General features: G+C 41.4%; 1 protein-coding gene across 1 annotated transcript; it reads left to right on the forward strand.

Annotated features, from left to right (window-relative positions):
- The first annotated feature begins 14,188 nt into the window (after positions 1–14,188).
- On the forward strand, positions 14,189–21,580 carry LOC134467793 (peptidyl-prolyl cis-trans isomerase A-like). The gene is made up of 6 exons (XM_063221728.1): positions 14,189–14,419; positions 14,697–14,727; positions 15,141–15,229; positions 15,745–15,841; positions 18,964–19,039; positions 19,593–21,580. The coding sequence occupies exons 1-6, from the start codon at positions 14,276–14,278 to the stop codon at positions 19,729–19,731; spliced, it is 576 nt and encodes a 191-aa protein (XP_063077798.1). The 5' UTR covers positions 14,189–14,275; the 3' UTR covers positions 19,732–21,580.
- Positions 21,581–24,585: the final 3,005 nt, after the last annotated feature.

Consider the following 24,585-nt stretch of genomic DNA (forward strand, 5'->3'; position numbering starts at 1 on the left):
AGGGGCAGCGTATCGTAGGCCTACGGTCATGAAAAACCTGGAAAAGTTATGGAATTTGAAAATTCAAATTTCCAGGCCTGGAAAAGTTATGGAAAACGTATTTTTGGTCAAAAGTTTTGGAAAAGTCATGGAAATCCATCCAGTCTTTCATCAATTATCTTTATGAAGTTGATGCCACGGCGTAATAAAATCTAAATGTCCGAGTTCTCGTGGAAATGTTGTCTAGTGCAGGCTGCGTCTGCCTAACCATGTGTTGCCAAATTGAGTGGGTTTCAAATAACGCATGTTGTAATGGCTCCAGGCGGGTTTCAAGCGTTTTTGGCGCTAGAAATCAGTCACACCTGGCAACCCGCCTCGTAACGCGCGAGCTAGATGTAGTGTGTGTGCGTGGTGGTGAGAGGTGATCATAGCTCTAATCCTAGAAAAGAAATGTGTTTCTGTACGATATTACAGCATGTCGCGAAGTGTTACTTCAACAATGCGCGGCTTAGTTCTAACTTTCTGAAAAGATGATCAACAATGGCTGGAGAGGAAGAAAGTTGTGATGTGTCCGTCCGATATGGGCGAAGCAGCGGCACTTGTTAGCCACCTGAAGGGCAAGATACAGCAGGCGGTTCTACCTCCTCAGCTACCAACAGGTTAGCAGTTATACGCGTTTTAAAATATTTAGCGGTTCCACTGAAACGTAGCTAATGCCAAAAGGAATACAATCCTAATACCTGTTTGGTCTTGGTTTAGGCCTAATTTGCCAGATAGGGCACCAAGCGAACCTTTATGCTTTCGGTAAGCCTGTTGTAACTTTTTTATTAACCCACATTGCTAATTAAGATTATTAGCTGGGCCAATAAAATAGTCCATAACCCAATTTAATTAATAAGACTTAATCTGGGCTATAATGCCTGTTGCACAATGGATAACCATCTTCAGCTATCTGACTCGTGTATGTTTACCATTTACCAATTAATACCCAAGTATTTATATTATTGTTATTACCATTACATACTTAGTTATTATTTAGTGAATTGGGCTCAAACAGCCATAAGCATACATTACCCATCTTTGTGCAGGAGAACAGTGAAGAGAAACCAGAAGCCAGGAAATCACAGGAGAAGACGAATGCCATTGCCATCAAGAAAGTTACATTTATTGATACATTGCAAGTGAGAGAGCATAGTAACTAAGTTATTACAATTAAGCATAACCCAAGTTCCTAACCATGGTGGCCAAATGCCCCATGTGTCCCAATAGCATAGCATAGTGACCCGCTAGCACCAGGGCAAAAGGCCCCAGTGTGCCAGCAAGCACCCTATCCCCAAGGCTCTTTCCCCAGCTCTCTCTCGAGCTCACATTTGAGAACAGTATTTAAACCCCACAAGTGTATTGCATCATGTGACAATTATCAGTGCCTCAGTACAAGAATACATTCTAAGTCAAATAAGGTATGGTCACTCCTGATAACCAACTCACTAATTTCAGCCCAAGTGGCTGTGTGACTCGACACCTCTGTAGCTCAGTTTACGACAGCAGCTGTCTTTGGTGGACCCACAGAATGTCTCTAAAAGTGTATTGCTGGCAGAGAAGCACATTTGAGAGCAAAACCTCTGAAATGAAGATATTCTTCATGTGAAGATATTGTGTTAATTTCCAATAAATAATTGTAAATATTAATGAAGAAATGTTGGCAAAACTACGACATAACGCCCCTTTTGAAATTCAAACCGAATTTTAAACCTTAAAATCATTTTTTCATTAATATTCTGCATGAAACCTTTTGAGCACTAAAATGTACAACAGTCAGTCAATAAAATATGAAACTTCCTTCAAAGTTGACACTCTCGTTAACCCAAACTTTTCCCAAAAGAAAATTATGAATGGCCCCCTTTATTGAACATCCCACTGTTTTGCAAACCCATGTGAATATTTTCTCCAACCATTTGTGTGTGGCCCGACAGCCTTTAATGAATTTATTCCTGTAAAATCAGCATCAGTATGTACCTCACTAAATGTTGAATGCAACTGTATGCAATAAACTTCAAAAACTGAAATCAGAAAATTTCTGAAAATAATAAAATAATCAGCAAATGAAATCAATGAAACAATGAATCGATATGAAATAATGAAATTAATGAGAAAAACAAAAAATGTGAAATGAATGAAACAATTAGGTGTGCAGTATACCCCTAACCTGTCTTACTTGCAGAAGTGGTCAACTAACTAATGTCCATAATGTCCATGACGCCATCTTGTTGTTGCCATACCAGTCTCTCTCTCTCTCTCTCTCTTCATCTCTCTGGTGAAACCTGTTGAAACAGCAAACTCACTCAGTCCTCGCTACCCTCATGGGCAGCTGTCGTTGCTCCTGTAGATCCATTCTTAGCATGTGTCCATAGCATACCCTCCAGGTGAGGACCGTCCGAGCCTTGGAAACACTCGGCCGACCCCCTGCGGAGAAGGCATCACGAGACACCCCCTACAACTCCAGTACCATTCAACTCACATTTCTCAGTCTTTCAGCAATCTTTCGACGATCTCTGGTACATTTCCTTTTTGCACCCATCCGTGGATGCTGGCATCAGCTCCTTGCCTGCATGACACTGTGGCAATTCCTCAGCGACTCTTTTGCACTCCTCCAGCCTTTCTCTAGCTGGCAGGATTCAGTCCTGGCATTCGTGCCCACACCTGCCATCAGGTCCAACTGACCTCAGCTCCTTGAACTTTGTCCATCGTCCATCCTGGAACGTCTCCTGACGCCCCTTTGTCACTTGAAACAAACTCAGTCCACTTTCAATCAGAAAGAAACACCTTAGTCCACAAAACTTTCAAAACGACAGTCGTTGATCCTCCGGAAACAGCAACAGATCATCTCAGCAGAGACAACCCTTTTGATGACCTCAGTCCAACTGTCCATGTTGAACTTTCTCCCTCACTTGAGAGACAGCTCAGTCCTTGAGAGAGATTTCCAGAGAGGCAGAGAGATCATCTACTGGCAACCTTCCATGATGAATTTTCTCTTCGACCACTCCTCATTAGTTCCACCTGTAACTACAAACAAATGTTAGCACACACCCAAATTATTTCACCACTTTCAATAATCAGTGTATACACTTCTCCTCAACCTATATGATGTTGTATGCATGTATGGTGCATTCTAGTGAACTTGTTCATGACCTATAACACTTCTTTTGGCAAAATAATTTAAAATTCTACACTCTACCCCCCTTCCACAGAGAATAGAATTATTTTCTGTGGAACAGGTCAACTTCTCATATCTGAGAGGTACTTTGTGCCTAAATGCAATCTCACGAATGCTTCGCACGCTTACAGTATTAAAACTCCAAGTCTCCAACGTTAAATTTAACCAAATAAATAAAATAAATTAAGTTCCCAAAATAAAATAAAACCCCAAAAAGAAATCAAAATAAACTTAAAGTAAACTCAAAAATGAATTTAAATGTGTGCAAAATAAAATCCCCAAAAGTGTACTTTTATGTGATCTGCAATGTTAGATATGACTACATGTTCTTACACTAAATGTCAACTAACTTCAGTCTTTATGCTTTGATGTTTAACCTTGACTTAAATATACTTGTGTTCAAGTGTATCAAACTTCACATGTCAGTTCTAAGTAGTAAAATAAACCAATTACCCTTGTGGGCAAAATAACTCAAACCCCCAAAATAAATAAATAAACAAACTGTGCAAAATGAAATAAAATAAAATAAGAATGGAAATGAAACTAAAAAGTAAAACTTAAATGAGAATGAGTCACCGCTTTAAGAAGCGTTACCTTAAACTCTCCTACCATATCAAAGTGTATGTGCCTTTCATTCACTCTCTGTCTCACCCACTCTGTATGACCAGTCACTCCATGCCCCTGCAAGCAGTGTCCTTTTACGACAGGTCGTAAAGCGCCTTCTTTAGCTACTGAAAGGGAAAGACACACACACACATCTCTGGTTATAACATGTGTTATTACAACTGCTAAAAAGACTCCACTTAGTAATGTTGAGAGAATAATTACAGCTATCAATAGCAGTGACTCAAAAATAAAATCCAAACATCTTAGGTGATGTTCCAAACTGAAATTAAACTTTTAAAGAAATAAAACAAACAAAAATCCCCCACAGGAAATAAACTAAAAGTTAAATAGACTCAATGTGTTCAGTCTATGTGTTACTGTATTTTTCCATGTTTCTAGTTTTTCAAGTTACCATTTTTCTTAAGATTTTCTAATTTTAAGTTACTTAACAAACAACAGACATTTACACTCACCACAATGGAAGACTCCACACCACCTTGTTATTTCTTCCATTGCCTTCTTTCAACAAGCACTCACTAGTCTTTCTCTATAGGGCCCACTCACTCACTCAAATTTACCAACACCAGGTGACAAGACAAGACACTCACTTCTCACCCTCAGTCATCATGGCCCAGCACCCTGTAACAAGATTTGCAACTCCTGCCACAAGATGAGAGAAAGATCACAAACACTGAAATGGTCAATCAATAGATGTTTACTTTTCTGAACAACTCTTCATCGACAGAGACAACTCAACTAAGAGTTGACCTGTTTCAGCTTCCTGACCCCATTGAATGATTCTAAACCTCATCCAATGCGATTGCAGCTTCACTCGCCCAAAATTCCATGTCCCTAAGACATCCGACTAAACGATGTGCCGCCAACACCGCTCTCCCACTTACCAATTTCTTTTCTGCGAAACCGTGGCCACGTTTCGTCTTAATACTTCCCCAGTGGCTTCCCACTTCTACGAGTTATATCATTCCACAGTAAAAAATAGAGTCTTTGTTGTTTCATAATACATGTATTATATTACCATAACTCAAAATAAACCTATACAATACCACAAAGTTGCCTACCAAAATACACTCTGTACTGGGGTAGTCAGCGCACGATGTACACAGAATAGCCCAGGACCAAGTGAACTTGCTTTGAGAATTATAACAGCTTATTAGAGTCTTATTTTATACTGTGGAATGGAACCCCTAGCAATCGCCTTCACCGCTTTCACACAGCCAAATTGGTAGGATACCGGCGCGTTCATATCCATCTTTTGTTGTATAGGCTAGCATTACTTCACTTTTTCCACTTTTTCTATACCCCCAGTTTAGGACACGACAAAAAGAAGTTCAGAGAGGCAAAGACCTAGGACTGGTGGTCATTCCAGATCCAGTATGATGAATGTCTGCACATTTCAAGGGACCCGTCTGTGCAACTGAAAAGGAAAGCTTAGGCTCAACTTAAAATCTATTCTTGTAGTCAACATAATACCACTTCATCAATATTAATTAAACAACAGTAGTACCATAGTTGACCACAAGAACAGAACACTAAACAGCTGACAGAAGAAATACCCAATAAATCTGCAGATTCAATCATTCAAGATAACACTTAACCCCATAAATATGTATGTATGTACTTGTGTATGATACATGTAGCTCAGCTTCCGTTACATTCCTAGGACCTGGTATACTTAACCATAGTGGAAATTCAAGTTAAACTTCTCCATAATTAATTTTACCTTATAAGTTAAAACTCATACGGAGGAACAAAATTCAATGTTACATTTTACACCATTGGCATAGTGCACCTAGTCTCCTTCTTTAAACTTCTGAGCTTTCCATTTTGTGTATGTGTGTATGTGTATGTACATATGCATTCTGTGTCATGACTATAGTGTTTGCAACTGCTTGTTACTGTAGTAACCAACTCCAATGTTTGAAAAATTAATTTCCATAAACTGATTCTATGATTAATAATGTATTGTATAATAACACTTCACATCCATTCACTCACACGTACATACCCCCGTTCACTTATATAATAGTCAATTTAACAACTCTGCCCTTAAAATTAATATGACACCCTCCCAGGCCTAGGAGGCGGCCATTTTTAAATAGCTTGCACACAGCCATTCTGCCTGCAGAATAGACTATAGACAAGCTGGCAACAGCTGTCGTAAAAGGTCGTAAACCTCCCCAGTACACAAATAGACTAGAATATTCTTAGAACACACACTACCCAACTAAAATTTAGTCAAATAGAGATAAAATTCATACTTACAACTTGCAATGACCCAATGGCACCTTCTCCTTGGCATTCCTTCTGTTCCTTGTTCTTTTGCACAAAGATTCCTTAAATTGATTAATCTAGAAATAAATCTATTAATTTTCTAATTACCCCATTAAATGTGCACGTGACTATAGCCCATTACATTTCCAACCAGAAATGAATATATGTGTAAAGAAAACTTGTAATTTGGCAGATTTTCAGTATTAAGGACTTAAATAATAAAGGTGACTCTAACAGTGTCTGTGATAGAGCTTTTCACACGTGGGTGTCAAATGCTAGGCCGCAGCTTATAAATAGCTCACCAGCCTTGCGGCTTATACAGAAGACCTCAAAGAGAGACTGACAATAGAATATCCACAAATTTAGATCTTAACCTTAATAACAACACTAAAACAACAGTAAACAAGTAGTATTATAACAGTTCTTTTAACCTACACTGCAACTTAAAATAAACACCTTAAAACTTCATTAGACTTGTGCATGCGTGTCTTCACTGCCCATGCCACAACTTCTTAATTCCTCTACAAATACATCAAATACACAGAAATAACTTATCAAAACCATTAGTCAAACTATACTTATCTTCCTCATGTTATGTGTCGTGTCAGAAGGCAAATTGCATCTTTAAATGCATTTTCTAGCAGCAGCTGACATGTGCTGTCTGTCCTACTTGCTTCAGCCGCCATCTTGGAAATGACCACAAATGGCCACTAGTCACATGGTCAACTGATGTCACAGATCCAGTGGCCCTCCCAAGGGACAGGAAACACCACAGGCCTTGAAAATCTCTGCAATACTGATAAAATCAATTAAGCCACTTGATAACTCACAAAAATCAGTCAAATCACAATTTAAACTGTATGGTAAACATATGAACTCCACTCACCAATCCTGGAAAGCACTTTACTGAAAACAGACAGATAGATTGCTAGGAACTTTTGAGATAGACCATTAAACAATTTCTGAACAAAATTATTATCCAAAATTATTCAAATTATCTAATAAACTCTCCTGGCAAGCTCTGCCAAATATGTTGTAACTTTTTTATTAACCCACATTGCTAATTAAGATTATTAGCTGGGCCAATAAAATAGTCCATAACCCAATTTAATTAATAAGACTTAATCTGGGCTATAATGCCTGTTGCACAATGGATAACCATCTTCTGCTATCTGACTCGTGTATGTTTACCATTTACCAATTAATACCCAAGTATTTATATTATTGTTATTACCATTACATACTTAGTTATTATTTAGTGAATTGGGCTCAAACAGCCATAAGCATACATTACCCATCTTTGTGCAGGAGAACAGTGAAGAAACCAGAAGCCAGGAAATCACAGGAGAAGACGAATGCCATTGCCATCAAGAAAGTTACATTTATTGATACATTGCAAGTGAGAGAGCATAGTAACTAAGTTATTACAATTAAGCATAACCCAAGTTCCTAACCATGGTGGCCAAATGCCCCATGTGTCCCAATAGCATAGCATAGCATAGCGACCTGCTAGCACCAGGGCAAAAGGCCCCAGTGTGCCAGCAAGCACCCTATCCCCAAGGCTCTTTCCCCAGCTCTCTCTCGAGCTCACATTTGAGAACAGTATTTAAACCCCACAAGTGTATTGCATCATGTGACAATTATCAGTGCCTCAGTACAAGAATACATTCTAAGTCAAATAAGGTATGGTCACTCCTGATAACCAACTCACTAATTTCAGCCCAAGTGGCTGTGTGACTCGACACCTCTGTAGCTCAGTTTACGACAGCAGCTGTCTTTGGTGGACCCACAGAATGTCTCTAAAAGTGTATTGCTGGCAGAGAAGCACATTTGAGAGCAAAACCTCTGAAATGAAGATATTCTTCATGTGAAGATATTATGTTAATTTCCAATAAATAATTGTAAATATTAATGAAGAAATGTTGGCAAAACTACGACAAGCCCCAAGATTTCGATACTGATAAGCAATGCACCTGCTGCCTGCGAGTGAACTTGTCCAGTGTGCTGAAAGATTACATGAAATCCGTACAGTAGTCTATGTGCAGCTGACCGCGAGCCAAACGATTACCAATGTCTGCATGACGCGCCTGTTTTGAAATACGGTATAAACGGCAGTGTGACTAGAGTTTGAAAAAGTCATCTGTGGCTTTTGTTTTCAAATCGGTCAGATCGTTGTAACACATTTCTGACTGTACATTAGACAAGCGAATTATATAACATTGGTGAATAATAGCAGAATTAATGTAATACAACATGAAGTAGGCCTATAATGGTTGCTTATAGCTTGTAGTAAAAGATAACCTATAGTATGAATATGTTTATTGTTTACATATTTGTAATATAGGCTATGTAATATATAATATAATATGCCATAGTCTATAGTATAAATATATACAGTAATTACGTAAGGGTTAACGTTCGGCGAGAAGGTCGCTACCGTGGAATAGCAGCACGACAGAGAGAATCTTTACGCCTGTGATACATGGGCGCTTCCAAAGCGTTATAAGCGTGGCGTTCCATTATTTTCCGTTGGGACGCGGCAGCCAGGCGAGAGGTGGTGACGTAGGGAAGCGAGGGTGGCGGGCGGTGGGCGAGCGAGGCGAGAAAGTTGAGCTTGGCTGAAAAATGTAGCGGCACCGCGAAGCGTTAACCAATGGGAGAGCTTTCAACGCCATGATGTCTCACGTGCGTCACCAACAGTACTGGGATATTTAAAAATGGAAGCTGTTTTGATTTCGGTGGTGTCAAATCGTTTTTCACAGATGGTTTTGAAATAAATGACACTTGGGTTAAGGTGTGTTTCATCATTTTTATTTGTACATACAGTGTTTGTGATTGAAGAGAGACGGTTGTTTGACCACAGCATTTGCTAAGCTAAGCTAATTTGACCGGGAAACGATGCTACGTCACCACGCGAGGCGAGCGAGCAGGTGGAATTCGCTTACATGTATCACAGCCGTTAGACCCCGACGCGGAGCGGAGGGGTCTTGTTCTCTCTGAAGTGCTGCTATTCCACAAAGCGACCGACTCGCCGAAAGTTAACCCGCTTATTATATGGATATACTTAAATGATTCACACATGGCGGGGACATTTCTTTAGACCTATTTAATGTTAAGATTGTTGCTGCGCAAAACAAAACAGCCGTTGTGGAACACCGCTAGGCAACAGCTAGGTAGCCAGGACAACAGGTGTTGTCTATCACAGCAGCTGATTAGAGTGACAAAAGACCGGACCCCCTGCGGAGTGATATGAAACATTCGCTTTAGCCACTGACTTGTATACAAGCCAGTGGCTTTAGCAGTGAACGTCTTGTTGCCATTGACAGCGGTAGCCAGGACAACGGGTGCTGTCTATCACAGCAGCTGATTGGAGTCTTGTTGAAAAGTCGCTTTAGCAGTGAAAAGTCTTGTTGCCATTGACAGCGGTCTGTTATAGACCAACCCGTCCGTTATCGAAAAATAACAGACGTCCGAACGTTGGGGAGCCCCGTTGAAATGAATGGAGCATTCGACAGATGACGTCACAACCATATAATAAATATTAATAATATAGGCTAGGCCTATGTAATATAGCCTGTAATATAGCCTAATACGCCCCCACCCCCCGCGCGCGATTGGTCATTGGTTTTTCGGTCCTGGAAATTCAGAAAAAGGTTTTGGAAAAGTCATGGAAAAGTCATGGAAAAAAATTGGTGAAAAAGTGTATGAACCCTGTAAACTAGATTGCATTTCCCCACAGAAAATGCTGCAGTATACTTGCCCTTCATGCATTCGCTGCCCCTCATGCATGCGTTGCCCTTTATGCATGTTGCCCTTCGTGGAGGTTGCCCTTCATGCATTGCTCTTCATCCATGTTCAGCACACACACACACGCACGCACGCACGCACGCATGCACACACACACACACACACACACACACACACACACACACACACACACACACACACAATCTAACACAAACACCTGATCAGAGAAAAGCCAAAAACATGTTTTTTTTTGGTGTACCACCCCCTGGACACCATATTGTACACTTGCATATCTTTGTTGTGCACCCTTTGGGCTAAGGTAATAGCACCAAATAGCTTTAAATTACTTGGCTGAAGTTCCTGGGCCAATGCATTGAGGCCATTGGCCCATGGTGTAAATGGGGCTGATATTGACCTAAAACAATTTCGCTAATTGTGGCGCCCCCCAGGGGCCAATTTTCACACAAATTGGTATGTAGCCTTTGGCTATAGTGAAGATAAAGAGTGCATCTTAATATGGGACCTTGCCTCCTCCACTTGCCTCCTCCACTCGCTTCTCGTCATGATGACATCACTGACAACAGCATTATATTTCAATATCTTGCAAAAGCTCAATTATAGAGTCATTTTCTCATTTGCAATTGGGATGGTGAATGAAAAACAGTCCCTCAAAAGTTGTTGTGGCGAGGCTGACAGCTGGGAAACTTTATTGTTTTCTCCACGGAGGAGGGGCCAGGAGGCGGGGCGAGGAGACAAGCACAAGTGGAGGAGGCAAGGTCACATATTGGGATGCACCCAATGTGTACTCATTTTTGTTGTGATACTAGTAGGCGTTGCCGAGATATGAGCTAACTTCCTGTTTGGCGTCTTCGCCGCCAAATTTGATTGGCTCCTGTTCAAAGACGGTTCAAGAAATCAGTCCGTAACTTTCAGGGTAGCTGTATCTCAGTCTGAACATGATCTGATAAAATTTTCGAGACACTCTCACAAAAAATGTGGGAGGGGCGTCATTTTTATTGATTTTTACAACATTCAAAATTGCGGGAAAACTTTCCGAGGTCCAAAATTTTGTCAAAGGGTGCGTTGGATTCGGCTTGGTCCAAGGATAATGTGAATACCATTGTGGTTGTAATACATATGGGCGTTGCCGAAATATAAGCTAACTTCCTGTTTTGCCTCTTCAATATGGCCAAAACACAGTTTCGTCAATTGTGGCGCCCCCCAGTGGCCAATTATCCTCCAATTTGTCATTTGAACTCTAGGGGTGATGTCAGTCATGTGTATCCAATTAAGTTGTGATCTGACATGTCGTTACCGAGATATGAGCTAACTTCCTGTTTGGCGACTTCAATATGAGCTAAAACACATTTTCACTAATTGTGGCGCCCCCCATGTTCCAATTTTCACGGAAATTGGTATGTAGTCCCTGGCTATAGTAAGGATAATGTGTATAATTTTTTTTTGTGATACGAGTAGGCGTTGCCGAGATATGACCTCACTTCCTGTTTGGCGTCCTCGCCGGCAAATTCGATTGGTTCCTGTTCGAAGACGGTTCAATCAATCACTCCGCAACTTTTAGGGTAGATGTATCCCGTTCGGAACATGCTTTGTGTAAAATTTCGGGACGATCCGCCATAAATTGTGGGCGGGGCGCCATTTTTATTGATTTTTACAAAATTCAAAATGGCGGGAAAACTATCCAGGCTATCCAGGCAAGGATTCCAGTGATACCATGTTTTTGAAAATTGGACCTACGGTTCAAAAGTTACCGTTTTCCTGTTGGTGGCGCTAGAGAGTTCGAGGTACCCCCGTGAAAAATACAAAACCTGGTCGTATGACCGAGCCGAACGTTTCGGTCTTTGAACGGATTTTCTATCTTGAGCGGTTCTTCAAAACGAATGGTTCGTAGAATAAAAAGGGGAACCGGAAACGGAAGAATAACAATAGTATGCTTGCCGCATGGCAAGCATAGGCCTACTAATAAACAACATGGGTGGTGCAGCAGGTGATTGCACCTCGGATAGGCAAAGGCTTGCCTGTATGTGGATGGCGGAAATGTTTACATTTGTGTGTAAAAGAATACTGGGCGCAGCCTCCACATTTGTAATTGCCATCGGGTAGGCTGAGAAGGGGTTTTGTGGGCGGGGGACGAGTGTCCCTCCGAAGTAGGCAATCCTTCAAATTTGGGGCCTGTTTAAACACAATTGGGGCGTGGTGGTGAAAACATTTTGCAGTCTTGGGTCGGTCTGAACAATGTGCCAATGTTTGTGTATCACCTTTTTGAACTCATGCGCAAGTGGGGAATATCTGACGCAGCACCTAGTGGAAGGTTTTGTATTGCCACTGGTGCGTTGTTTTGGCTTGAGGCATTCTTCTTGCGTTGTGTGATCAAATCTCGTCATGGCTGCGTCTACCCATGTGTGCTTATAGCCTCTGTTGAGGAATATTTGGGCCATGTCAGAAGATTGTGCAGAATAAGTGGAGGCGTCACTACAAATTCTGCGCACGCGATGGAATTGGCTAATGGGGAGACTTTTTATCAATTGCTTGGGGTGAAAACTATCACCATGAAGAATGGTGTTGCGATCAGTTTCTTTCCGAAAGAGATCAGTTTTGAGACTCAAGCCATCCCTTTAAACCAAAACATCCAAAAAACTAATGCGTTGAGCATGGTGTTCCAATGTGAATTGTAGATGTTCATTACAAGAATTTAAATATTCATGGAAACACTTCAATTCATCCACAGTACATTCCATAATCGTAAAAATGTCGTCCACAAAACGCTTGTAAAAAAATATTTTTGAGTAAAAGGGATTAGTTGAATTGAGCACGTACTGATGTTCAAAAAGACCCATGTACAGGCATGCGTAATTAGGGGCCATTTTACTTCCCATGGCAGTGCCCTTTTTCTGCAGATAAAAGTCACTCTGGAAGCGAAAGGCATTGTTATTCAGGACAATGTTAGCCAGGTCAAGTACACAGTCAATACTGGGTTTGTTCTCAGAGTGATGTAAAGGAAATGGTGTAGTGCGTTGATACCACCATCGTGTGGAATATTCGTATAAAGGCTCTGGACATCAAAGGTCGCCAGCAATGTGTTATCAGAGAGGTTATTAAAAGATTTCAATGAATTGATTAAATCAACCGAGTCGCGTATGTACGATGGAAGAGTGGTCACCATAGGTTTAATGAAATGGTCAACATAAGCTGAGATGTTTTCGGTCAGACTGCCGATACGACTCACAATAGGCCTGCCCTTAATTGGACGAATAAAAACTGAGTAGGCCTAACTCATAAGTCAGCCTGTTCTTGAACTTCCTTTTCTTAAAAAACAAGCAATTCATGGTTAGGGAGTCAATCTAATCCCAACGTTGCAGATTCGAATCCATGGCCGTAGTGCCCTTTGGCATATCACTCCAGATTGGCCTAATAACTGTAGGACTAAGTCGCTTTGGATGAAGGTGTCAGAATCCATTCAAAAGCTTTGCCCTTGTACATTGTCATAAAATGACTAGACCCATATTGCCGTAGAAATATTGTCATGACGTAGTTGAGCGGCAATAAAGAGTGAATAGCCCTAGGTCCACAGACGACCCATCTGCACAAAGAGGCTGAGAAATGGCTGAAGTAGGCTACAGACCTGAAACAGTTAGGCCTACAGACTTCTAGCCTAGGCTATGTGAAGTCTTTCACTGTGTGTGTGTGTGTGTGTGTGTGTGTGTGTGTGTGTGTGTGTGTGTGTGTGTGTGTGTGTGTGTGTCTGTCTGTCTGTCTGTCTGTCTGTCTGTCTGTCTGTCTGTGTGTGTGTGAGTGATGGATCTGATGCAAAATTGGAATTGCTTTTCAGTGTGAAATCCAAAATGTGGGTCAAGAGCCTGTGAAGGTCAAATGTGAGAGTTAGCAGCCCTGATTCATTCCAGGCCTACTGCAATTACAATTTTGTGAAAAACTAAATACTTACTATTATTGATATGATGATGATGATGATGATTATTATTATTATTAGGCTATTTTTAAAGGGATGTTGAATAGTTTGGCCTATGGCAACTAGCCTAAAACAAGATGACTTTAACAGAGAGGCTAAGCAAATATAACAACAGATGCTAACAACTCCTTCATAATATCATGTAAACGGGATTTATTACATTTATTATTATTATTAATAATATTATTATTATTACTATTATTACTACTACTAATAATAATAATAATAATAATAATAATAATAATAATAATAATAATAAGAGGTGGCTTTAGAGCCACTTTCTTTGTAAAACATGTGCAATTTTGAAGTACTTCCGGTTCTTTCCAAATCCGAGAGTGCACTTCCTGCCCGGAGCCGCTCATATGACATGTGTTACAGTTTTGTAACGCTAGGTTGGATTTTGGAGGTTGAGCTTCATTTTCTGCTGTGAAGTTCACATCGAAAACATCATCATGCTTATTCTAGGATCAAGAGCAAGATTTTGCACTTTGGCATTCACTGCCACACGAATGTTTGCGACTGGTCCTCAACCAAATCCAGTCGTTTATTTTGATATCGCTGCAGATAACCAACCTCTTGGCAGAGTAACCTTCGAGGTATGACAAAAAACTTTTGGGGACAGTGGGGAAGAGAGACCTATCGCAGCAAGTTAGCAATTCTGCTGTAATACAGTATTGGCTTCCTACTGCGAATGTTTGTCATTGCATTGCCATAATATTTTGGAGGCACCGGTAACAATGTCATGGTGTCTGATTCTACAATTAACAACAGACTGAATTTGACCTCCAGATTGTATTTCGAAATGTGAAACAACGTTAACGTTGCATATTGCAATGCATGGTGCCTACAACTATTTGCTTGTTTTTTTTGCAGCTGCGCGCTGACGTGGTTCCAAAAACAGCAGGTATTTGATTATTTTCATTCTTTCATACTGGCTTTCATGGGCGCAGACGTCAGAATAGGTCGGCACTGGTGTCCTCAGTTTGAACTGTCAAGATACCGTATGGTATTGTACAAGGTGCATTTTTAATGTCAAGCTTACTGAAAGAAGGAAGTGCACTTCCCCAATGAAGTTTAACTGGCATAGACAACAGTCATTGTCGACGTGATTACGACATGCCAAGTATGCAGAGAATGATTCAGCATTGTGTGGTCTAGATTTATGTGCTGCTCTAGACACTATAACCACACAAGTCAAACTGAGGTTTCGACATCTAGCCACAGATCACTCCTAACCAACGTGTCTAAGCGTCTAAAACGTTGCACACCCTTTGCGCCTTTACTTAACTCCATTGATTGTTTTCTTTTGCCCCTCAGAAAACTTCCGTGCACTGTGCACAGGGGAACAGGGATATGGTTACAAAGGATCAATCTTCCACAGAGTCATCCCACAGTTTATGTGCCAGGTAAGTTACAGTGCTTACAGCCCAAAGGTGTCCTATGACCAGGTCCAGACTCCAGACTACGCCTTAGACTCTTGGATTTCAAGCATGTATTGTATTCATGAATATGTGAATGAACTGGTGCCTGTTGTTCATGTAACACCATCACTAATCATGATGGGTCACACAATCCGTGTGGGTGTATGTTGAGTGCTGAATACAGTGTCAGTCTGACAAAACGTCACTTTTAGCACCTTGTCTAGACTACAGTAGCCGACTGGTGTCGTGGAGTTTGTCTTTGATGAATGACATTTGTGTTTCGGCTCACCAACATTTTAGGCTAAAAATTTGTGCGAGTAGAAGTAGCACACTGCACACATCCTCATGGATTTCAAACATGTATTTTCCCAGTGAATATCCACACAAGACCAGGCATGCACGCTTTCTCTCTCTTCTTTTCTCTTTCGCCCTCCCTTTTGGCTATTGGTGCTCAGTGGTGGTAGTAATTATTTCTGACATTTCTTTTTTAAATCTTCCAGGGAGGAGACTTCACAAATCACAATGGAACCGGTGGCAAGTCCATATACGGACGGACATTCCCAGATGAGAACTTCAAGCTGAGGCACACTGGTGCTGGTAAGACACGTTCACTAATTCGCCCTTGAGTGCTTGGTGTACAGTACGCATGTTTGGCATTTGGTAGCTGGCCTCGGTCCCGGGATGCTTTAAGCGAAGATCATGTGGGATGAGATCCGCTCACACCCCCCTGTGTGTAGAGGGATGGTAGAGTGGGACCACTGGTGAAATGGAGCAGTTCAGGGAGGAGGTGGGACAATTCGAAAGCCTTCACGTAAAACAAGCGAATGGGTAAGGGGATTGGTGTCAGTTACACGGCAATATTTTTCTCTGCAAATTACCATTTTGCTTATCGTTCGCCTGTCCTGGCTATATCACACCGGTCGTCCTGGGTAGCCTAAACGATAACTTTGGAGAATGGGTTGCAGAGTGGGAAGATCTAGGAATGCAGTCGTTCGCGTTGCCATTGTTACAGCCAAAACGGATTTGAAGGTAGCAGCAGGTAATGACAACTGTCAATCACTCAGCAGGCTTCCCCCTGAACGACATTTCTGGAAACAACATTTAGCAACATGATCCCTCATAGTCCTCAGCAATATATCGGATTGTTAGTATATCATATAAGCATGCAGCACACAACAAAACCCAACCACTGCATTTCACCTGTCACACATGAGCAATTGGCAGCTGTGGGGCTGACACCCAGAGGGCCATGAGAATGGAGTTAGAATACTTCAGTAGCATGCCTGGGCTGGTAATCTGCCTTACAAGGCATCTCGATTACCATGTGGTGCCAACAGTTCTCAGCAATTCGATTTTTTAAATTTAGTCATTAATAGTCATAAATTTAGACAAATGTTTCAATTCTACATCTAGTAACAATTCTACAATTATCTTTATATATTCTACAATACCCCCCAACCGACTTTGTCCAATAGGGCCCCCCTGTCAGGTACAGTAGGAGCCCCTAGGCTGTAGCCATATCTAGTCTGTGCGTGTACTGTTAATCCGGCCCTACACACAGTCGAACTACCAGTAAGCTCGCCGATTGATTCAGCATTTCTACTTTCAAGGTTTGCTTTGAAAGACCACTTAATTGATCCAAACTACATTTACCTTAACCCATTGATGCCTGATGTTGCGTTGCGCAACATTGGCCCTGGCGCCTGGAGTTGCATTACGCAACATTCAGGCTCATGAGATTTGAGACAACTTTATCCAAAATCTCTGTTTGTTTGAGATGAATGTACACATTCTAATGAACGATGAGGGTCTTGGCGTTTAAATGCAACTTAGTGCATATGCTTATGTACTTTCCTTAAAAAGGGCTCAGGCATTCAGCACCCTTTTTTTGCAGGTGCCTTAGGCGTCAATGGGTTAATGCCCTTTTCCCTCGACTTCTCTGTAGGCTTCTACTCCAATACATATACAGCCTGGTTCTAGCCTGATTATCATCGACGTTCAAATCTCTTCGAGACTTGGTCTGGCCAAGAGCATAGCAGGAACTCGGAAAGTACTTGCATAGCTCTTGACCTGACTAGTTGCAAGGCTGAAAGTGTTGTGTCACTAGGAGGGCACAGCCTGGCTAGCCTGGTCCTACCACATCCTTGCACCAATTAAGTGTATGAAATGGCCGAATTGAGAAACGATTAATGGTGCTTAAAAATGAACTCCATCCCCCGACTCCAAATACACGTGGAGGTAGTCTGACTAAATACTCAACCTGGGAAATGGGCTGGTGAGGGTCGGGTGCAAACAGACCAGCCATACCCAGCCTGTTGCACAGTATGCGGTAGAATGAGCAGTAAGGTTGTTTGCAGGTTTTTAATTCACCTCACCAGCAGCATGATGGGAACCCTTCTGTCCACTAGGTGGCAACAGTACGCCACAAATGTTAAAGAACAACTTTTTTCCCCCTCTCTGTCTTTTTTTTTTTTTTTTTTAAAGGGACACTGTGTGAGATTTTTTGTTTATTTCCAGAATTCATGCTTCCCATTCACTAATGTTACCTTTTTCATGAATACTTACCACCAGCATCAAATTGAAAGTATTCATTACGACTGGAAAAAATGCACTTTTCAGACATGGTAAGGGGAATCTTCTCCATGGTCCGCCATTGTGAATTTCCAAAAATAGCCATTTTTAGCTGCAAAAATTGGACCATACTAGAATTTTTTTGTTTATTACTTGGTAAACTTTCATGTAAAGATCAAATTTAGCGATATGCAGCCCAGTTTCAATGAGCAGCATAGTTGCAGTACCTTTTTTGACCATTTCCTGCACAGTGTCCCTTTAAGAGCCAGATAAGCATGACCCACTTTTATGGGCCAGAAGGAGTCAGTTTACTAATATAATTACTCTCAGAGTTCTTGCCGTCCTAAAAGCATCCCAGTCTTACCTGGGAACGGATCCTTGACTGAGCCTGTCTGGCTCGATAAAGCTGAAGAATTCCGTGTGTATGTATGTGCGCACGTGTGAGAGACATGAGACATGGGAGTTTGTGTGTGTGTGTGTGTGTGTGTGTGTGTGTGTGTGTGTGTGTGTGTGTGTGTGTGTGTGTGTGTGTGTGTGTGTGCGCCAAGATACTGTAATTGTGTTTTGGACTTGTTGGTCTGGCCAGACCCTCCCTTACTGTAGGCTCGAACAATGAAGCAACGTATCTGGCCAGAGTACATTTTCCCCTACCAACAAGAATACCGTTGCATGGGAAAGCAACAGGGAGAGGTTGGATGCCAGCAAATGCCACAGCCCAGTTGTCCTCCTGGATAAGATTGCACTGTTGCAGTACATTGCACTGCACTTTATCGCTCGTTCTTCTCGTCTTCCATCTGTCTCTCTCTCTCTCTCTCTCTCTCTCTCTCTCTCTCGTTCTCTCTCTCGATTGTCTAATCAGGTCTCATTAAGGAGGTTTTAACTCTTTCTAATGTCTTCTGTATTTGTGTCTGGGTCTCTCTCCCCCTTCCTCTCCCTTCCTCCATCCGTGTCTCTTTGTGCTGACCGTGGCTGTTGATGCTTTGCAGGGATCTTGTTTATGGCTGACACAAGGCCTCATACAAAGGGCATCGCAATGTCGGCAATGTTTCATCTTTCCCTCTTTTTTTACCAAGAGACCTTTTGACTATGTTTAACTCTCTTGCTCTCTATCTGTCTTGCCCCCCCCCCACCCTCTTCTTCATCCACAGGGATCTTGTCCATGGCTAACGCAGGGCCTCACACAAACGGCTCTCAATTCTTCATCTGCACAGCCAAGACAGAGTGGTGAGTGATCAAGGCATCTAAGGGTCATACTTTAAGTGTGTGTGTGTGTGCGTGTGCATGCGTGTGTGTGTGTGTGTCTGTGATAGAGGGGTGTGCGTGCGTGCGTGACACCAACTTTTTTTTTAGTTGTGTGATGAGCATTAAGTGATTTACGCATCAGTGCATGTGTAGAATACAAGATATATTTTTGTGAGAGTTGAACCAATGTCCATAAAGGAACTATTCTTGTGTGTCTGTGTGTGTTTGACAGAGACCAACTATTTGACCTAGTTGTGTGTGAGGCTGTTCTTGTGGCGTGTGTGTGTGTGTGTGTGTGTTTAAGGGCCAATCCAAAAACCTGAGTCTGGTGATGTGTTTATATATAAATATGAACTGCTATTCCTGTGGGGAGAATATACAGGTGCCCGGCTATATGTGCATGCTTGTGTGTGCGATAAGCGGATAGAGAAAGAGTTTGCCTTACCTGAAAAATAAACCTGTCTCTCTCCCTCCCTGTATCTCTCTCTCTCTCTCTCTCTCTCTCTCTCTCTCCCTCTCTCTCTCCCTCTCCCAGGCTGGATGGCAGGCATGTTGTGTTTGGCAGTGTGAAGGAGGGCATCGAGGTGGTGCAGAAGGTGGAGGCCCTCGGCTCTCGCTCCGGGCGCACCGCCAAACGCATCACCATCACCGACTGCGGAGAGCTGAAAGACTAGACAGACCCTCCGTCAGCCGCCACGACGACAGACGGGCACCTTCGGAACACCGCAAACCCCCCTACCCAAGCTTCCACCACCTCCTTAAACAAACCTCTTTCTCCTTACCCCCCCAACCGCCTCCTGTCCGAGTCTGTTTTGGCGCATCACCATCGCTGACTGTGGTGAGCTCAAGTGTACTAGACAGACCCCAGTCAGCCACAACGGCGGCACCTATTCGACCACCGCCCGCTGCCGCCCCTCAAACTTCTCCAATAACCACCTACTACCCACCCTTCCATCCACCACCTCCTCAAACGCCTTTCTCCTCTCCCCAACCTCCTCCCCAAACACCTCCTCTTGGTCTGTTTTGGTGTCTACTACCTCCATAATATCTTCTCCTCCTCCTCCCCACTTCTCTTATTCTTTTAAGGACTTTGAATGTCCTTACTCCCCACCTCGATCCTGCTAACACCTTATGTGAAGGTCTATTTTGGTATCTTCTTGTTTCCAAGACCTTCTCCTCACGCTGACCACCTCTCTCCTCCGAGGCTCCTCCTCCGACTTTCCGTTAAGTCCTTTAAGAATTGCTCTCCTCCGATACTCCTCTTCCCGACCTCCTAACACCTCTTGTCAAGGTCTGTTTAGGTGTCCACCACCTCCACAAGACCTCATTTTCTCCCCACTAACCACCACCTACCTCTCTCCTCCTTTTCCTCACCTTCTCTGAATGTCCTTGTCGACCTCCTCCAAAAACCATCTCCTCTCACCTCGTTCCCGTTCTTCCCGACCTCCCACAAACACCTCCTGTTTTTTGGCACCCATCACCTCCTCAAAATCATCACCTCCTCTCCACCTCTCTTTTAGTAAATACCTCCTGTGAATTGCACCCCCCCCCCATCCATAAAACTACCTCTCCCAAAACACCTCCTGTGAATGTCTATTTTGGCACACACCCTCTCTCTCTCTCTCCTCTCTCTCTCTCTCTCTCTCTCTCTCTCTCTCTCTCTCTCTCTCTCTCTCTCCCTCTCTCTCTCCTCTAAACACCTCATCTGAGTGTCCACAAAATGAGCCCGTTGTGTAGACCTTTTGGACTGTGGTGGTGTTGGATCAGCCGAGGACTTCGAGGCAAGATTTTTCCCCTCGGTTTTTTTCATTAATACTTGCGATCCATCTTCACCCCTCTATCTCCCCCTCTCTCTCTCATTTCTAATTTTGTTTAATATTCTTTTTTTAGTCGGCCACACTGAGCTGAGAGGCTCTGTCCAGAGTCATAAAAAAGGGGTGTGTCTAGAATCCCTTTCGAAAACTGTGATTGGTCTAATGGCATTTCTATCTGGATTTTTCAGGGAGTACTAGACTTGGTGTCTTGGCTTCATGACTTCAAGTCAGAGGTGTCAAAAGTAAAAGTAACTGTTAAAAAAGACACACAGTTTCCTTCCAATACAGGTAACTTATCAGAGTAACCAGTAGACCTGCATACCTGTAGACCCGCATCACGTTTGTGATGGGTTCTTGTTAGGTTTTTAGCCTAACAACTGTAACAACACAGTCTATCCATGTCATTAGGTTCAATGGAGTAAACATTGTAACAGTTATGTAATGTCTTGTGCTTGTGTTGTACGCATACTTACGCCATGACTTTACTTTTACTTTTATTTTTGACCACTCTGCTTCATGTTGCTGGAGTACTTGTGTATTTGTGAACCTACCCTCATAATTTTGTCTCAAAATTATGTAGGGTTTTTTTGTCCTTTGTAATAAAATGACTAACCTCATTCGTGCTGGAATGTAAACCTAGGAAGATGTGAATGGAAATATTTAGGGAATTTTAGGAATGGGTTGAAATAAAGTCATACTTGAAATGTGATCATTTCACTTGTCACCTTTTTTCTTTAAGATTACTTTTACTACATACATAAGGGCAGTCGTGGGTAAGCGGTTACTGTGTCAGATTTGTATGCCAGGATGGTGGGTGGAGTAGTTGCCCCCCTCATCCTCCTTCATGGCTGAGGTACCACGAGCATGGTACCGTCCTGCCGCACTACTCTCTTGCGGCTCTTTTCAGGTTGGCTTTCTCTTCGTTAGCACCTACATCCACCACATATTAGGAGCTGAATGTGCTTTGATTATGGGTGGAAAAAAGCAAGTATCTCACACAAAGATTTCCAACAAACAAGGTTTTTAATTTTTCACATAGATCCATTATTTAAAACAAACTGGTCATCCGTTTTACAAAAAAAAAACACACATAAGGCACATTTCACAATCCTGCTTTGTTATCCGTTCCAATCCTTGGTTTGTTCCAATACATGAAAAGAAAAGAGGGGGAAAAAACCCTTCATATCAACTGTCCCTTTTTCTTTTCCTTTCAACAGTGTGGTCACTGCATGGTTTGACCTATGCTTCCTACAGTGTTAGGTATGCATGGCCACTGTAGAAAAACAAAAAAATAGATTAATTCGGTTTCTTTCTTTGCTTTTCTTTAATCTAAAATTTGCTGAAGGCAAATCAGACACATTACAACTTTGGTGTTAGCTGTATTTAACTTCCCTCATTTTTTTGCTGACATTCTGATACAAGTACGTACAGATGCTTCTTGTAGTGCAGTATTATGTTAAATATTCTGTATTAACAAGTTTGTACAGCAACCTGCAATGATACAAAACAGTTGTTTTAATTGTCAGTAATTATAATGCTTTGAGTCAATACGTATATTCCCTTTTTCTCCCTCTCACACTGTACGTCTTCCATAGATACTAATGTAACACAACCATAACTAGACTAATGCAAGACATACCATTACGTGCATGACAAACAGACCTTTTTGTCTTGTAAATGCTTTCCCTGATAATGTTAAGACAAAGTATCATTCTATACAAACATGATATTGCTCATCAATGCGTAGTCTTGTTTGATCAACATTTGATCAGATTAATAATGATGATATTGGGGAATATGGAGTAGGGAATCCCTTCATGTTTATAAATCTAATGATTATTTTTTACGATTATTGTATTTACGTACGTTTTTACACAAAATATTATACTCAACACAGGCACTTAGATGAACTGGTTACATATAATACTGATAATATACTCTTCATAGACTTATCTCATTCCCACCAAAGCTCCATAGAGTGACTGAAAGATGTGTACTGTAGGCCTATATATTTTTATTTAGACATCTAGACTTCACATAATACTCTACTGCTGCATAGTTTATACAGATACAAAAAAAGAAGGAAAGAAATCTTAAATCCACATAAATATTTCCTGTATGACATAAGATTGTGAGATAATGTTTGAATTAACTCCCATGTTCCTGGTAACTCAAAGACCAAACAAACAAGCGTTTAAAACGATTAGTGAGGAGTACAAAAAAGGCCTTAAATGGAAGTTTTATCAAATATATACAGACACGCGCAATATCAACCCTAAGTCGAGCACATTAAATTGAATTCTCTCATTTCTCTAGAAATGCCAATAATTAGTTCACAAAAATATACAGCTTAAATTTGGTAGACTAATCGGAAATCAAGTATGTGCTACTATAAAAAGTACAATTTCACGTCAGTGGCTGCTCAAGGCCTCTCTGGGAGAACAGGTAGATTTGAAAATATTAAACTACACTAGAAAAGTCAAACAGTCAAACTTTATGTCAAAGTTGAGTAAAGCAAAACATTTCTCCTTTATGCTGCATAGGGGTAGGGGAAATGCTGAAACCTTGGGGGCGTGGGCTTCAATTTCTCATCAATTTCTCATTTCTCGCTTCACTCGAAGTTACTCTGTGAGTTGTACAAATATTACATTAGTGTTATGGCTTTATTCTCATTCAAAGCAAATACACAAAGCTCTTCTACAAACCCCAACTCCGATGAAGTTGGGACGTTTGGTAAACAGTGAATAAAATCAAAATGCTATCATTTTCAAAACATTCAATCTATTCATTAGATGGAGAATAGTGAAAAGACAACATATTAAGTGTTAAAACCGAGAAAAAATATTGTTTTGGGGGACATATGTACTCATTTCTAATTTGATAAATCCAACACGTCTCAAAAGAGTTGGGACGGGGATCAGTGAAATTTAGTAAACATCCAAATAAGATAAAACAACAAAGAAGAACATTTCAAAATGAATTGTACTGACGGACAATATAGGTGTCCAGGTATAAGATCATCACAGAGAGGCTGAGTCACTCCGAATTAAAGATGCAAAGGGAATAATTACCATAGTTATTACATACATTTTTGAATTCCCTTTGATTTGCCACGATTGAGTGTATATAAGACATATTTTTGTTAATAAAATCATTGTATAGGTTCATGACATCATGAAATATATATTGGCTGTAGTCTCACTCTAATTCCTGGAGTGCTAGAGCTATTGAAAATTGACCATATTAAGAATGCTTAATGCATGAAAATGACACAGGGGTTTAACATTCTCCTTAGCACCTGAGCTCACTTGAAATAGACCCAGAAGACATGGGAAACTGTCCTTTGCTTACAGAAGTCAGCAGAAGTTGTAGAAGTCCATTCTTTTTGACAATAATAGAGCATTGCACATCCTGTGCTACAGTGAAAATGGACCATCCAACTTGTGTTAGTGCTAGCTTTAAAAGTCAGCCTCCATAATGGCATGCGGATGCAGTAGTGCATTGGTTAAGATGTTCTCACTCATCTGTAGAGTTAAATACAGTGCTGAATGGTATAAATGGGTTTTAAACAGCATGAAAAGCCACTCATGCATTATATTTTGAAGGGAGATCTTCGATTACTGCCACATAGTAAGGTCAAATTGCATTCTCTACTATGTTTTAACAGTTTGGCTCCATCATAAGGACCAGCATGTGATAAAATGGTGGGTTTTT

The sequence above is a fragment of the Engraulis encrasicolus genome, chromosome 17 (assembly GCF_034702125.1).
Source record: "Engraulis encrasicolus isolate BLACKSEA-1 chromosome 17, IST_EnEncr_1.0, whole genome shotgun sequence".
Lineage (NCBI taxonomy): Eukaryota > Metazoa > Chordata > Actinopteri > Clupeiformes > Engraulidae > Engraulis > Engraulis encrasicolus.